This window comes from Schistocerca cancellata, chromosome 1 (genome assembly GCF_023864275.1).
Source record: "Schistocerca cancellata isolate TAMUIC-IGC-003103 chromosome 1, iqSchCanc2.1, whole genome shotgun sequence".
Classification (NCBI taxonomy): domain Eukaryota; kingdom Metazoa; phylum Arthropoda; class Insecta; order Orthoptera; family Acrididae; genus Schistocerca; species Schistocerca cancellata.
The window spans coordinates 118,931,120-118,946,701 of record NC_064626.1 but is presented as its reverse complement, the minus strand read 5'-3'; the positions used below and the strand labels follow the sequence as shown (position 1 = coordinate 118,946,701).

The 15,582-nt window shown below is 37.5% G+C and overlaps 1 protein-coding gene across 1 annotated transcript in view; it reads left to right on the top strand.

The window, feature by feature from the left end:
* Positions 1-14,873, top strand: part of LOC126152447 (extracellular matrix organizing protein FRAS1-like) — a 64,289-nt gene extending 49,416 nt beyond the window's left edge. The window contains exons 7-8 of the mRNA XM_049916010.1: positions 4,722-4,889; positions 14,102-14,873. Coding sequence (XP_049771967.1) covers positions 4,722-4,889; positions 14,102-14,293 — 360 coding nt within the window. The 3' untranslated portion in view covers positions 14,294-14,873. The remainder of the gene's footprint in view (positions 1-4,721; positions 4,890-14,101) is intronic.
* Positions 14,874-15,582: the final 709 nt, after the last annotated feature.

The following is a 15,582-nucleotide window of genomic DNA, read 5'->3' as shown; positions in this document are numbered from 1 at the left end:
TAAATTGACCACCCTTCTATATTCAGAAAATTTCATGAATTTAAACACCTTGGATTGCACTTCCGCAGTAAAAATGTCATAACACTGGATATAAATGAGAGAATAGCCTCAGGCTCAAGATGTCTGTATGCTCTAAACAGCCCATCAGAATGTAAAGCTTTGTTAATCCCCACAAAGATGAAGATATTACCACCACCATATGCCCAGTAGTACTGTATGGTCAGGAAAGCTGTACATTTACCAAGAAAGAAAGAGAAAAACTGAATGATTTTGGAAGAAATGTGATGAGAACAATCTGGAGACTTGTGATGGAGAATGATATCTGGAAATTTTGAAAGAACACAGAATTTTTTCAGTTAATGAAGCAACCCACTGTCAAACAGAAATTAAAAAGTAGGAGATGGCAATGGGCTGGGCATGCAGCTAGAATGGAAATAACAGAATTCCCAAGAAGGCATTTGAGGGCACTCTCCAAACAACAATACCATTGGGATGACTTCACACACAGTGGAAAGATGTCATAGAGAAGGATGGTGCAGCATTAGGAATCCCAGCAGGATGGAAAAAGACAATGAGAGACAGAATAAGATGGAAGCAGATCATTGATGCAGTGCGTGTTCTACAGGGCCTGTGATCACTGAAAAGAAGAGGAAGAATCATGATGTGGGGAACCATCAAGTACGATTGCAGGTCATGGCTGGTAGTGACTGAGGAAGTTCTAGTGGCACAATGGTATGTCACAGACTATTTATGTCCTCATGTGTTACCTCTCATGTGATATTATTAAGGTGCCATTTCTCAACAGGACAGTGCTTGCCCACATGATACATATGAAATGTCTACATGATGTTGTAATCCTGCAGTCAACAAGGTTGCCCAATCGGTCCCTGACAGAACACTTGTGGGCCCAGCACAAACATCAGCTCCATCCCACTATCAGTATACAGGATATCAAAGACCAGGTACAATAATTGTGGGCCTGCTTGCCTCAGAAGAGAATATGACAGCTTTATGACCCTCTTCACAAATGAATCATTGAATGCACTCAGGCCAGAGAAGATGCAACATGATGTGAAGAAGTTATGAGGTCATGCAGCTGCCACAACTTGTTCAAGTACCCGCCAATCACACACTAAATTGTTTTGAGAAAAACACTTAGCATTTAGAAGGCTACCTATCACATAGATAAAATACCATAAAACTCTTGAATGAAGCAGTCTGGCCCTTTCTCACTTCTTCTTCTTCTTCTTCTTCTTCTCCTTTTTATTCTTCTTTCCCAATTGGCTGACAATATTGCCTCTCTTCAGAGTGATCCCTCCTCGTCTTCCTGCATTGTGTCATACACAGCTCATTACAAGTACACTGATTTTTCCACGACAACATGTCAATGCATAGAATGTGTTTTTTGTGTTTGAATTTTGCTGTAGTTAATACAAACATGTGGAAATTAATTGAAGACATCTATCTATAAATATGCAGCACTCCCCTTCAGTCCTTCAGAATTTATGACAGCAGTGTTATACATGGACTTTGTGAGACACTGGACACACTGGGAAGCCCTCCTGATCCATAACAGTTTAACTACCACCCAAACTCATGAAGACTGGTCAGAAGTAAATCCAAGATATAGACATCTCATTCAGATGTGCCATATGTGCTCAATGGATTCAAAGTTAGGTGACCTGAGTGGCCAAAAATGCATTCTAATGTCTGTGCAGTGTTGCTCAAATGATCCTGTACAGTTAAAGAGCAATGAGGAAGCTCACTCTCACTCTGAAGATAAAGGTCACCTGCTGGGTGCTATAGGCAAACGGATGCATATGAACACATAGTATGTTGCTGTACTCTTCACCAGAGAGACAGTGGCTGATGTACCAGGTGCCCTATTTTATCTCAGTGATCATGCCCCACATGAGAATACCTAAAGGATGTCCTGCTGCCAAGCAGAATGTGCCACCTCATGTGGTTTTTGAGAGACTTGAACCATCACTTGGTTTGTAGTAATGTGAACTGTGACTTGTCAGCCCAAGATACATTTTTCTGTAGTTCATGCTTCCAGTGATCCCACTCCCCTACTCATACTATTTTCTGTGCCCTGTGACATGTAGTGAGCAAAGATGTGTGTGTGGAGCAGTGGCTTCTGTATGTTGCAGAGAAGTGGTGGTTCTGTATGGTACAATTGCTACACAGCATTGAACTGGCAAGTGAAGTACTAACATCTACCTACTGTTATCACTCAGTGTAATTAACAGTGATCCATGTCATCAACATGTCATTGTCCATTACAGTTCACCCCAGTGGCATTGATTTTCCTCTAACTGAAGAACTCATAGTACACCCATGAAATGGTGGCATGTGTAAAGAGTTGTGCCCTATGCATCAGGCAACAACTATCTGGCCTCAGCCAAATGTGATGATAACATTGGTCTCACCTATCTTGTGCTTGACTGCCATAGTGGTGACCAGTAAAAGAAGACAGAAATGGTCTCTCCCCTTCACAACCGTTTTATCCAGATCAGTTGCTCACGAGTTTAGTGGACTCTCCCTTCTCAGTTTCATAATGTGTCTATTTTTTTTTTTTACCCTATAATACATTTTTTTAGGATTCCCTACCTTGGTGAGAATGGACCCTTACAGGATCACTATGTTGTCAGTCTGTCTGTCTATCTGTCCACTGGTAAGAATCCTTTTTTTCGCAAATGGGTAGACATATCGGATTCAGATTTACATCACATACTAACGTCTCTGGTCGCTTGGTGGTGTAAAGCATTTAAAATTCTAAGTCATTGCAGACTAAAGATATGCTGATTTATGTCACATATTTTGATATTTGCAAATTCCCTCATCAAAATTTCTAAAGTATTTCCCATTGAGCTAGAACAATGAAATTTGACAAGAAGTTACACCAAATGAAAAAATATTTTTTCTGTCATTTTTTATTTGTTTGTCTGCCTGTCTGTTCAAAACATATTTCTCAGAAACAGGTAAACTTATCAAGTTGACAATCATTTCACATACTAAAATTTACAAACCTTTGACAGTGTAAAACATTTAAGCTTTTAAGTCAGTGCAATCAAAAGATACAGCCATTTATGTCACGTATTTTGATATCCATAAACTCACTCACTAAAACCTATTGAGTACGTCCAGTGACCTAGAACCATGAAATCATCAAGAAGCAAGGTTTTACAGTACAAGTAAAGGAAAAATTATATCACACAAAAAATCTCTTTTTGCCTTTGGGATTTACGTTGCGTTCATCATCTGTCAGAAGCATAATAGAAAGTATTAATTCATGCCAACATAAAATGTAAATTGTAGTCACATTTTAGTAAGTAATAAAAATACAGGGTGATTCAAAAAGAATACCACAACTTTAAAAAGGTGTATTTAATGAAAGAAACATAATATAACCTTATGTTATACATCATTACAAAGAGTATTTAAAAAGGTCTTTTTTCACTCAAAAACAAGTTCAGAGATGTACAATATGGCCCCCTCCAGACACTCGAGCAATATCAACCCGATACTACAACTCGTTCCACACTCTCTGTAGCATATCAGGCGTAACAGTTTGGATAGCTGCTGTTATTTTTCATTTCAAATCATCAATGGTGGCTGGGAGAGGTGGCTGAAACATCATATCCTTAACATACCCCCATAAGAAAAAATCGCAGGGGGTAAGATCAGGGCTTCTTGGAGGCCAGTGATGAAGTGCTCTGTCACGGGCTGCCTGGCGGCCGATCCATCACCTCGGGTAGTTGACGTTCAGGTTTCATAACTAACCTTTTTCGTAGGACTCTCCATACAGTTGATTGTGGAATTTGCAGCTCTCTGCTAGCTCTGCGAGACGATTTTCCTGGGCTGCGAACAAATGCTTGCTGGATGCGTGCTACATTTTCATCACTCGTTCTCGGCCGTCCAGAACTTTTCCCTTTGCACAAACACCCATTCTCTGTAAACTGTTTATACCAACGTTTAATACACCACCTATCAGGAGGTTTAACACCATACTTCGTTCGAAATGCACGCTGAACAACTGTCGTCGATTCACTTCTACCGTACTAAATAACACAAAAAGCTTTCTGTTGAGTGGTCGTCATCTTAGCATCAACTGACACTGACGCCTAGTCAACAGCACCTCAAGCAAACAAATGTACAACTAAATGAAACTTTATAGCTCCCTTAATTCGCCGACAGATAGAGCTTAGCTCTGCCTTTTGTCATTGCAGAGTTTTAAATTCCTAAAGTTGTGGTATTCTTTTTGAATCACCCTGTATTTTCTTAAATCTTCTCTCTCTCTATATATAAACATAAGTCCCTTGCTTGCTTCTGTTTGTATGTCTGGGCTAGTATCGAGAACTACTGTACAGATCTTCATATTGTCTTGGAATTCCTGGGACTGATATCTTGTCAGTATCAATATCATTAACAGGCAAAATCATTGAGATCCTCAGTTCTGAGGATTGATAATCTATCCATATACATAATTAAGTTTGTGCAGAACCCCTCAGTGCAAGAGGCCTACTCATACTTGGCCAATTTTTTTATTTTGTCTTCTAACTAAAAATTTAACGTTACGACACATACATACATAATAGAAATTAAACAGAAAAATTCTGAATCAAGGGTGAAATTATTATGTTCTTGGCACTAAACATGTTCTTGACGTCAAACAGCTAATGATATTTACTTTATGCACATGTTCTTTAATTCTACAGGCATTGTACAGTATTGGTCCAAGAAGTGCCACACGATATACAAGAAGTGTAGATAATGGACTGCCAGAGAATGCCTCAACTGTAAAACCATTTTTGCTTGAACCATCCATCAATGTACCTCACGCAAAAGAAGTGTTGGCTCCAGGAACATTTATTGCAGCTGCTGGGGTATGTCTAGAACAAACTAATTTTTGGTAGGAACAATATGTAATATTTGTAATTGATTTTGGAGTGTACAGGGTGTGAAATTTAATACACAGGGCTGTCTCATCTCATGGCAACAATGGCTCTAACCCAGGTGTGCACTGAGTCACACTAACAACAATGTAGGAAAACACAGATTGCTGCTTACCACAAAGAACACACATCAAGTTGCAGTGGTTTTTGGTAGGAACAATATGTAATATTTATAATTGATTTTGGGGTGTACAGGGTGTGGAATTTAATACACAGGGCTGTCACATCTCATGGCAACAATGGCTCTAACCCAGGTGTGCACTGAGTCACACTAACAACAATGTAGGAAAACACAGATTTCTGCTTACCACAAAGAACACAAATCAAGTTGCAGACAGGCACAATTAAAAGCCACTTACATAAACCTTTCATCCACAGCCTTCATCAGTAAAAGAGAGACACACAGTATTCACTCACACAACAAAGCACACTTCATGCACACAAGACTTCCCACTCCAGCATCTCAGGCTGGATTGCAACTATCACATTGGACGCAAGCAGCAATCTGGAGGGGATGGGGAAGGGGTAAGGATAGTAGTGTATGTGTGGGGAGATAGACGAATGCTGTCTGATGGAGTGTACCGGGACTAACTTGCCATGTCTGATTGCTGCTTGCATCCCACATGATAGTTGCATTGCGGCCCGAGATGCTGGAGTTTGAAGTCGTGTGTGTGTGTGTGTGTGTGTGTGAGGTGTGCTCACTTATGTGTGTGAATGGTGTGTGTCTCTCTTTTACTGATGAAAGCTGTGGCCAAAAGCTTTATGTAAGTGTCTTACAATTGTGCCTGTCTGCAACTTTACATGTCTTCCTTATGGTAAGTAGCAATCTGTATTTTCCTACATTGTTGATATTCCTATCTGGATTTGAGCCAAACTAAGTCAGCTATGGACATGTCATATAACACAGCTTCAACTCTATGCCAGTGTTCATCAATCTAAGTTGCATGTGAATGGTGGCATACCTGTCTCCTGGCAACCTATGATCAAATGAATTAAAAGAGTGGCAGATCTGACAAGTGAGCTGGCCAGTGCAGCAGTCAGACAGCCTCTGTGTAGAGGTAGGCCTGGGCAATATGGGCAACACAGGGTCTTCCATTATCTTCTGGAACAATAATGTCATGAAAACCTCAAAGACTTCGTATAGCCACTAGCATTAGCATTCCGAAATTTAATGGCTGTTGCCCAAATTTGTGAGTTATATATGCAAAGAAGATTTGTCTAATCTGAGTGTGAGAAAGCCTTGAGTATGGTAAATCTATCATGTGATTACAAAGGGGACCCAAAAGAAACTAATTTTTTGGTGGGCACAGCTTTCGTAGTACCATGTTTTGCCACTATGGGCACATAGAGCAAACACTCCAGAATCAGTAAGCTGAGTGATACTGCTGAAGGTCAGGGCTAGTTTCAGCAGAAGTTACAGTCACAACTGTTTTGTGTGATTGCCAGTTTTGCAATGGCAGATTTTTGTGAACAGTATATGCTGGTGAAATTCTGCTTTTTGCTCAGAAAAAATGGAACAGAAACTCTTGAAATGTTAAAGAGTGTGTATGAGGACAATGCTATGGAGAAAACTCAAGTGTTTGAATCGTTTTTCCATTTCAGAAATTGTGAAATGTCAATCAGTGATGAACATCATTTTGGTCAACCTTCACTGGCCCAAACGCATGAAAATCTTGAAAAAATTCATGGGATTATCAATGGAGATTGATGATAGAGTGACTTTCAATTCAGTGCAGTGAGTGCATTGTGGCAGATTTGGGAATGGAAAGGGTGGGTGCCAAATTTGTGCCATGACTGCTGACTGCTGAAGAAAAAAAGGACACATGGAAGCATGCTGTGCTTGGAAAGAAGAGTCACAAAATGATCCAAACTTTTTTTCAGAATTATCACTGGCGATGAAACTTGATGCTATGCTTATGAACCTGAATCATAGCAACAATCAAAGCCAATGAAAGACTTCAAATTCATCTCACACCAAGAAAGCTTGTCAGGTGAAACCAGACATTAAAACAATGATGACTGTTTTTTTTATATAAGAGGAGTCATCAATTCAGAATTTGTTCCACAGGGTCAGACAGTTAACAGGCTTTCTACTTGGAAGTTTTGAAAATACTGAGCAACAGTGTGTAGCACAAGCAGCTTGATTTGTGGCAGTCAGGTGACTGGTTCTTCCATTGTGACACTGTCCCTTCTCACAAAGTCAAGTCTGCACAACAACCCTTGACCACAAATAGTATGACTCCTGTTCCTCAGCCCGCAAACTCACCCAACTTTGCCCCTTGCGACTTCTTTTTTTCTGACAAGGACAGGAGACATGAAAGGAAATCATTTTGTTGAGGTTGCTGAGGTGAGGAAAAAATGATGGAGGCACTGTCAAGCATCATAAAAGATGAATTTAAACAATGTTTAGAAAAATAGAACAAAAGATTAGACAAGTTTATTAGTGCAAGTGGAGAGTACACTGAATGTGAATAAATACGTTTAAAAAAAATAAGTTTGGTTTCTTTTGAGGTACCCCCTCCCCATATTTTTTGCGTTGTGTAGATGTGAACTATTTCTTAGTCTAATTTCTTTAGATTTTCTGTAGGATAAATTATACATCTGTAGATGTAAAGGCTGGGGACTGTCAGAATGTTAATTATGGCAGACATAGAACACACTAATGGCTTTCTAGTATAGTAGCAGATTCTTATTGACAATTCATCTTAATTTATATAATAGAAATTATACTCATGCTAATTTATTGCTTAATTAATTTCTGTGTCCATCACAGAACAGTCTTTTATAAATCTCAAGACCATGTAATTTCACATTCTTAGTCTCAGACTTCATTGTTCTGAGACTTAAATAAAGTTGTCTTGTTTTTATTTTGTTAATGGGCAGCTGGTTGGCTAGCACCAGTGTTTAGTCATCTTGATTACTTCTCTGTTGTAATTTTGAACACTTTTTAAGTTTTTATCTGTTGTTATTAGTGTGAGGTCACTGGCATACAGCACATTCTCACATGGTATATAACGTGAGAAATCATTTATATAAAAATTGAAGAGAAGGGGTCCAAGAACCAACCCCTGTGGTATTTCTTTTTTTTATATTCAACAAGTGTGATGTCCAATTATTTGCATATACTTGCGTAGCATGTCAGTCAGATAGGTTCTAAATACACTTGACAATTTATTTCTAATTCCATAGTGAGCTAATTTTATTAAGATAGGATAGCGTGACACTCAGTAGATGGCTTCACTCAAGAACATAAGTATACCATATGTATAATATTTAACAGATTTCCTGCTGCTTTTACTTTTGACAGATCTGATCTAAAGCCAAACTGGTTTGCAATCAGTAACCTGTTATTTTCAAAATAAGCATATATTTGTCTATGTATACAGCTTTCTATTATTTTTTATACAATTGGAACAATTGACATTGGTCTACAGTTACCAGGGAGGTGTCTTTCTCCTTTCTTAAATATCAAGAGAGTAACACTGATTTTAAGAGCTTCAGAGAAAATATCATCTGCCACATATGTCTTGGGTAGATAAAACAATGTAATTTTAATTTTATTTTCTATGCCTTTATGACAAAGTTAGTCATTCCATAACATTCCTCTGTTTTAGAATTTCCAAGCTTGTTAATTGCTTTACTAATATTGTGGGGAGTAATTTTAGACCATGAAAATGTACTTAAATGTTTTTCTTGGGGTAGAAGTGACTCAAACACTGAGCTGTTGTTGCAGCTTGAATGATGATAGACTGTACAGTTTACAAAATATACATTTATTACATTAGAGTGTATAGCAGAGTTTCCCAAACTGTGTTCCATGAGTCCTCCATGGTATACAGTCACTGTAAAGACAATTCTAAAGAAACAGAGACTAAAGTATAACAGATGTAAAATAAAGCATAACTATAGATAGTTGCTGAATGAAATGCATTTGACAGTCAAGAGGGCAAGGCATGAAGTCTTCAATGATTACCATAGCAGAATATTGTCAAATGATCTTTCATAAAACCCAAAGAAATTCTGGTCATATGTAAAGGCTGTTAGCAACACCAAAGTTAGTGTACAGTCCCTAGCGAATGAGATGGAAACTGAAACTGAGTAGCAAAACAAAAGCTGAAATGCTTAACTCTTTTTTTTAATGTTTCTTTACAAAGGAAAACACAAGAGAATCATCCTAATTCAATCCTCATACCACTGAAAAGATAAGTTTAATCAGTATTACTGTCAGTAGTACTGAGAAAAGCTGGAATCATTCAAATTGAACAGGGCTCCAGAGCCCAATGTAATCCATATTAAATTCTATACTGAATGTGCAACTGAGAGGCCCTCTTCTAAATATAAAATATTGTAGATGCCTCAAACAGAAAATTGTGCCCAGTAGTTGGAAAATGCACAGGACACATCCATCTACAAGAAGGGTAGTAGAAGTGATCAACAAAAGTATCATCCAATGGAAAATCCAGGATGGAATGTAACAATATGAGAGAAGGTAAGTTGCTACTCACCATATAGCAGAGATGCTAAGCCATGATAGGCACAATAAAAAGATTCACACAATCATAGCTTTCAGCCATTAAGGCCTTTGTTAGCAGTAGACACACATACACACACGCACACACACTCACGCAAGTGCAACTAGCACACACATCTGCAGTCTCAGAGAGCTGAAACTACACTGTGAGCAGCAGCACCAGTGCATGATGGGAGTGGCAACTGGGTGGGGGTGAGGAGGAGGCTGGAGCAGGGAGGGGAAGGGATAGTATGGTGGGAGTGGCGGACATTGACGTGTTGCAGTTTAGATGGAGGGTAGGAGAGAAGGTGCGGAGGGGGGAGGGGGTAAGTAGCGAAAAGGAGAGAAATAAAAATAAAAATAAAGGAAATTAAAAGACTGGGTGTGGCAGTGAAATGGCAGCCATGTAGTGCTGGAGTGTGTCCTATGCTCTCAGATACCTCCCTTTCAAGAAGGATCACATTTCTGCAATATGTTCCCTAATAAAGTATGTGAGATGTATTCCTTAGAAAGCTGATTATTTGAGTACCTGTATTACGATCTGAAATTATTCTTTGAACTAAGTTGATACTCCCATCTTGAGATATATTTGACACTCAATGTCATCATAAACAAAAGCAATTCTTTTTGTATGTGAGAGCTTTACTAAGTATAGATGGGTACAAACAATAAAATATGACTCCAGTCTCATTCTAGGGTAACATACCTGCACTGAACAGTACCATATCTGATATTACAAATGGTTCAAATGGCTCTGAGCACTATGGGACTTGACATCTGAGGTCATCAGTCCCCTAGAACTTAGAACTACCCAAACCTAACTAACCTGATGACATCGTACACATCCATGCCCGAGGCAGGATTCAAACCAGCAACGGTAGCAGTCGTGCAGTTCCAGACTGAAGCGCCTAGAACAGCTCGGCCACTGCGGCCGGCCTGATATTACCCTTATGTAACAATATTATGAAAAGTTGCTGCTCACCACATAGCAGAGATGCTATGTTGCAGATAGACACAATGAAAAGACTGTGAAAGCTTTTGGCCCCACAGGCCTGTATGTGACTCAACATCTCTGCCATATGTTGAGTAGCCACTATCCTTTTTCGTAATATTGTCATTATTCCATCCTGTATTTTCCATTACGTAACAATAGCTGTAAATAAAGACATCATTTCCTATCCCAAAAAGCACTCACTTTAACCGCAGAGGTGGGCAGTTATTATTATTATTATTATTATTATTATTATTATTGCTATTATTAGTATTACTGCCTTCCATTCTGAGCCTTACTGTATTTGCAATGCATATGGGTGTTTAATTGAGGATCTGATTTTGGGCTTAAAGGATCTAAATGAAAAAATTAATATGTTTTTCATTCAATAAAGTTTAGGTTTCTTGGACTTCTTCAGAAACATACATACACATTTACAAAGATTAGTCTCCTGCTTCCTTTGATACATTTATGTTCTGATGCACCATTTCAAATCATAAAAGACATTCCATTTTATATGACTGTCAAACAATGAGAACATGATCTCCATTCCTTGTGTGTGTGTGTGGTTTATGGGCACTCAGTGCATCCTTTGATCTTTTCAAGGTTGAGAAGGCACTCTATGATGAAGCAGTTACAATCTTTATCCTCTGTGCTCTCATCACCATACAGAAGTTTTCTGTGGTCCAAAATTACTACAGATGAACGTGACAAAAACACCATAAAATAGCTCTCCATTCCCACAACCTGAGTTAATATTTATATACAATTAAAAAAGCTTTCCTTGACTCCCATACAATGATTTGTCTGTAATCTATGTTTCTCAAATCTAATTATGCAGGGACCTCTTAAGGTATAATTCATTCATTCATTCACTCATTCTTTCACACATCATGTTCCATCAATCCTACTCCTATACTACTCAGGGGCTGTTATTATCTAATACTTCAAAGAATGATTTTAATTTTAGACAGGTCACTATTAGCTGTCTACATACTGACAAAATTAGGATCTGCCTGAGACACACATTAGTTACACAGAATTTACATTCCTGATTCCAGATATTCAGATATATTGTAGCAGGAATGACTAAAGATGTATTCTTTACTGTGTGGGGACTTGCAGTTTCCTGCCAGATGGCCCCTGCCAACATATTGGAGACTTTGGTACCAGAATATAAAACTTCATTCTGAATCCTACAGATGGATGCATAGTCTATACTGAAATTATTTCTGATCCTAGCAAGGTTGTTGTCAATTGCTCAGTTCATCCTAATTCACTCTTGTTATTAACCACAAATAACATTAGGGAGAATATGTATTAGTGTGTGAACATCAGACTCCCAGGTCTCTGCAAGATCATCAGTTACAACTTTCCACAATAATCTTATTGCATGTTTCTGTAGAATAAACTCTTATTTCATCTCAGCTCAAGTGCCCCAGAAGATTGTCATAGGACTGAACTGAGAAAAAGTAGTCAAAGTGTAGTAGCAATCTTTTCTACAGGTCAACAATGAGACAGAAATTTCTGAGTGCAAAGCGTGCAGAGTTGGGGTTTCTTGTTACCTTACCCACATGCTGGTGTCACGTCATTTTATTACCCATCTGAAGTGGGAACTTCACACATGGAGCCTCATCCAGTGTATGCCTATTGATCTCTAGTTCTGTTACCTGTTAGTCATTTTTATTTGTATGGGATTGTATGAGTTTTTGCAAGATTAAGGTTTAAGCTACTGGCTGCGAACCAGTTGTAAGCCTCTTCCAACCTCTGCGTATGGTATGGACATGTTTGGAACTTTTCTCAATAAACTCATATCACATCAAAACATTACTGTTTTCTATGAGTTCTTCAATTTCCCCAGGAAACCATTAATGTAGAACAAAAGTAGGATTGGGCCATGCACTGAACTTTGTGACACACCATATTTAATAGTTTCCCCACTCTGAATTTTATCTTATTCCCATGTAACATTTGCTAATGTGACACTCTCTTTTCTGTTGTTAAGATATTACTTCATCCATGCAAGGAGAAGACTTTTAATGCACTATCATTTCAGTTTCCCTGGCAGAATTTTACGTTTAGCTCTACATGAACTGAGTTTTTCAGATCACATATTGGTTGGCAGAGAAGCCTCTGAGGAAGCCAAACTGAGTTGTTTCAGTATTTTGTTGTAAGTCTCCCAAAAAAAGTTCCAGAACATGGAAATAAGTGAGGTTGGCCTATAATTAGAGGTCACTTACCTGCACTTTTGTATATTTTGTTACTACTGCATAATTCAGTATTTCAGATAATATTCCTTGATTCATTGACTGATTATAATGGCATCTCAAGGGCAGGGCTGCCAAGTCAGCACAAGATTTTAATACTTTGGCTGAGACATCATCATAACCAGAAGAATAACTACCTTTTAGTAACCTAATGATTTTCATCATATCTTTAACAAATGAGTAAACAAAACTAATGTCTGGTGTTGTAGTATACATTACTTGTCTAAGTAACTTTATCAATTCTTCTTTCAATGGATTTTTTTTTTTTGTCCCCGAGTTCTCAGTTACTGTTAGGAAGAATCCATTGGATTTAATAGCCAATGGTTTTAATTTTATATCATCTGTTTCACTTCTACTGCCATTTGTGAGTTCAATATCATTTGCCTTGCCAGTTTTATTCATTTCATGCCTAATAATGCTCTGGATTTTTCTTGCCTTGTTCTTGGAATTTTGAATTTTTTGTGCATAGTACATGGTTTTTGCCGTTTTGATGACACATTACAGTGCTTATAGTGAATTTTCCAGGATCAGATTAAAGTTAGTCCTTTCATTAAACAATTTAGAGCTATCTTTCTAGCATGTGATATTTTGATCCCATGTCTACATTCTGTGATTAACTCAAGTACTCTTTTTTTTATGAAACTCTGCAAATGTGCAGTCATGTATATAGAGGTACAAAGCTCTTCACACAATAAAACTGTTTGATTAACAAAGGGGCAATAACTATAATTTTTGGACATAATTACCACTTATGGCCAATATATTTATTGGTTGTAAATCCAGTTTCTACAGTTTGTCATTTCCAGGCATACATACTGAACACTTTGGAACACATATTTAAGTGTCCCAATGACAGCATTTTTAATTCCACCACCAAATAAAGCAATATGTGTCAGATTTCAAACATCACTTTTTTTTCTTTCAGCAATAATAATCATTTCTTCTGCAATGAAATAGGATCCAGTTATATCTGTGCTTGAAACATGACACTCCATCTAAATTTCAATCACAATTCATACATAAATTGACAGTCATAACTCATATCTATCATGTTCAAAAATAAAATTGTTGGAAACTAGTTTGTTTTAAGAATTTCAGACATGATGTGCAGACTGACTTGTATATAAAAAAATAGCAGTTGTTAAGAAAGTTGTGATGTTGCTTTGCACTGGTATCAGAGCTCTGATGGTAATGTTCCACTTAATATAGCATTTCTGCACATTTTTGCTGGCATCTGTAATTAGTGTTTCTCTGTTTCCCTGTATTTGATAATAAATCCTACCAAAAGCATTTATTTTCCATTTATATTTATAAGCTATCAGAATCTACTTGTCTGTAATGATCCAGCTGTATAATACCTTTGTTTCTTGTCCAGGTAATTCTTCTGACTGCTTGCTGCCTGGGAGGAGCATTGTGTCAGTCAAGAAGGCAACCTACTTCTGATGTCGTTGCCCCTCTCAATAGCTCACTGCAAAGCCCCAATACTGGGAAGCAACAAGTGCTGCTGAGAGCTATACCAGTCACTGTGTGGAATGACCTTGCTTCTAACGAAGGCACTGAAGTGTGATATTATTAATACTACCTCATGTAGTGATATCATTGTATGTTTAGACAGAGGAGGAACTAACTATGTGGACAACTGTAGATTCTAGTATTTTTTGAGATTAACTGTAATCTCACACATTAGATATTGCATGAATGTTAAAAGTGAGAATTAAAATTACCAAGGTCACAGATCTCTGACTTACCAATAGAGCTGAAAATCAAATAACTGAAATAAAATTGTCAGATTTATTTAATTATTGTTTTAAAAAAATGTTACTGATTGTCTCACTTTCTTAATAGTTGCTTCAGTGTTAAGTTCTATAAAAAAAAAAAAAAAGGCAGATGAAATAGCGAAAGATAAACAACTGTACACAGACAACCCATGTTCCCTAGGGAAACACAGTGACCATTGTAAATTTCTTAAATTACATATTTCTCCTATCACATTTGTGTTGCACCCACAAAATTGGTCACACACAGCTTGCCAGCCACTCGTGTCCATGAACAGTGCACTACATACAATCTTGCGTAATCAACAACTGTGCACGACACAGCACAATTAATCATGCCAGTGTGCATGTGGCCTAAGATACACCTCACCGAAACTTATACAGTTTCATGAGAAACAAATAGAAAACATTTTTTTGCTGGTTACTACAATTTGATAGCTGCTTAGATTGAACACATTTCCTATGACTCATGTTACAAGTCCACAAACAGTCAATATGTTAAAAAGCCATCTTCAGTCCTTTTGTTATTTATGACAAATGAATTTAATGCAGCTGCTCTTGCATTTATTTAATTAGCACAAAAAATAATTTATTAACTGTCTAAGCATAATATCATATTCAATGGTGTATTTAACTCAATAATATAGCTTTATTTATGAGTAGCTCTTGCACCCAATATGAGTATACTAGTGTTGTACCAACTTGCTACACATGCCAGATTTTATATCTGGCTTTTGGATCTTTTAGGGAGCTTTTGTTGTTGGTTGGCTCCTTCCTTGTTCCAATGTGATTCATGTATAATGATAGACTAATTTATGGAATCAGTAAATTCTACCAGGAGGTATCACTTCAAATGCTCTATGTCCAAGCTCACACATTATCTATCTTATACAGTGTTTCTTCAACAATAAGAAGATATTTTCCTTCTAGGATTTTATAATAAGTCCTGTACTGGTGGAATGTATAACTTTACAAACTTGGTTATTCACCATTAAATACATTATTATTATTATTATTATTATTATTATTATTATTATACCTACTACTACTCCTGCTGCTGCTGCTGCTGCTGCTGTTACTA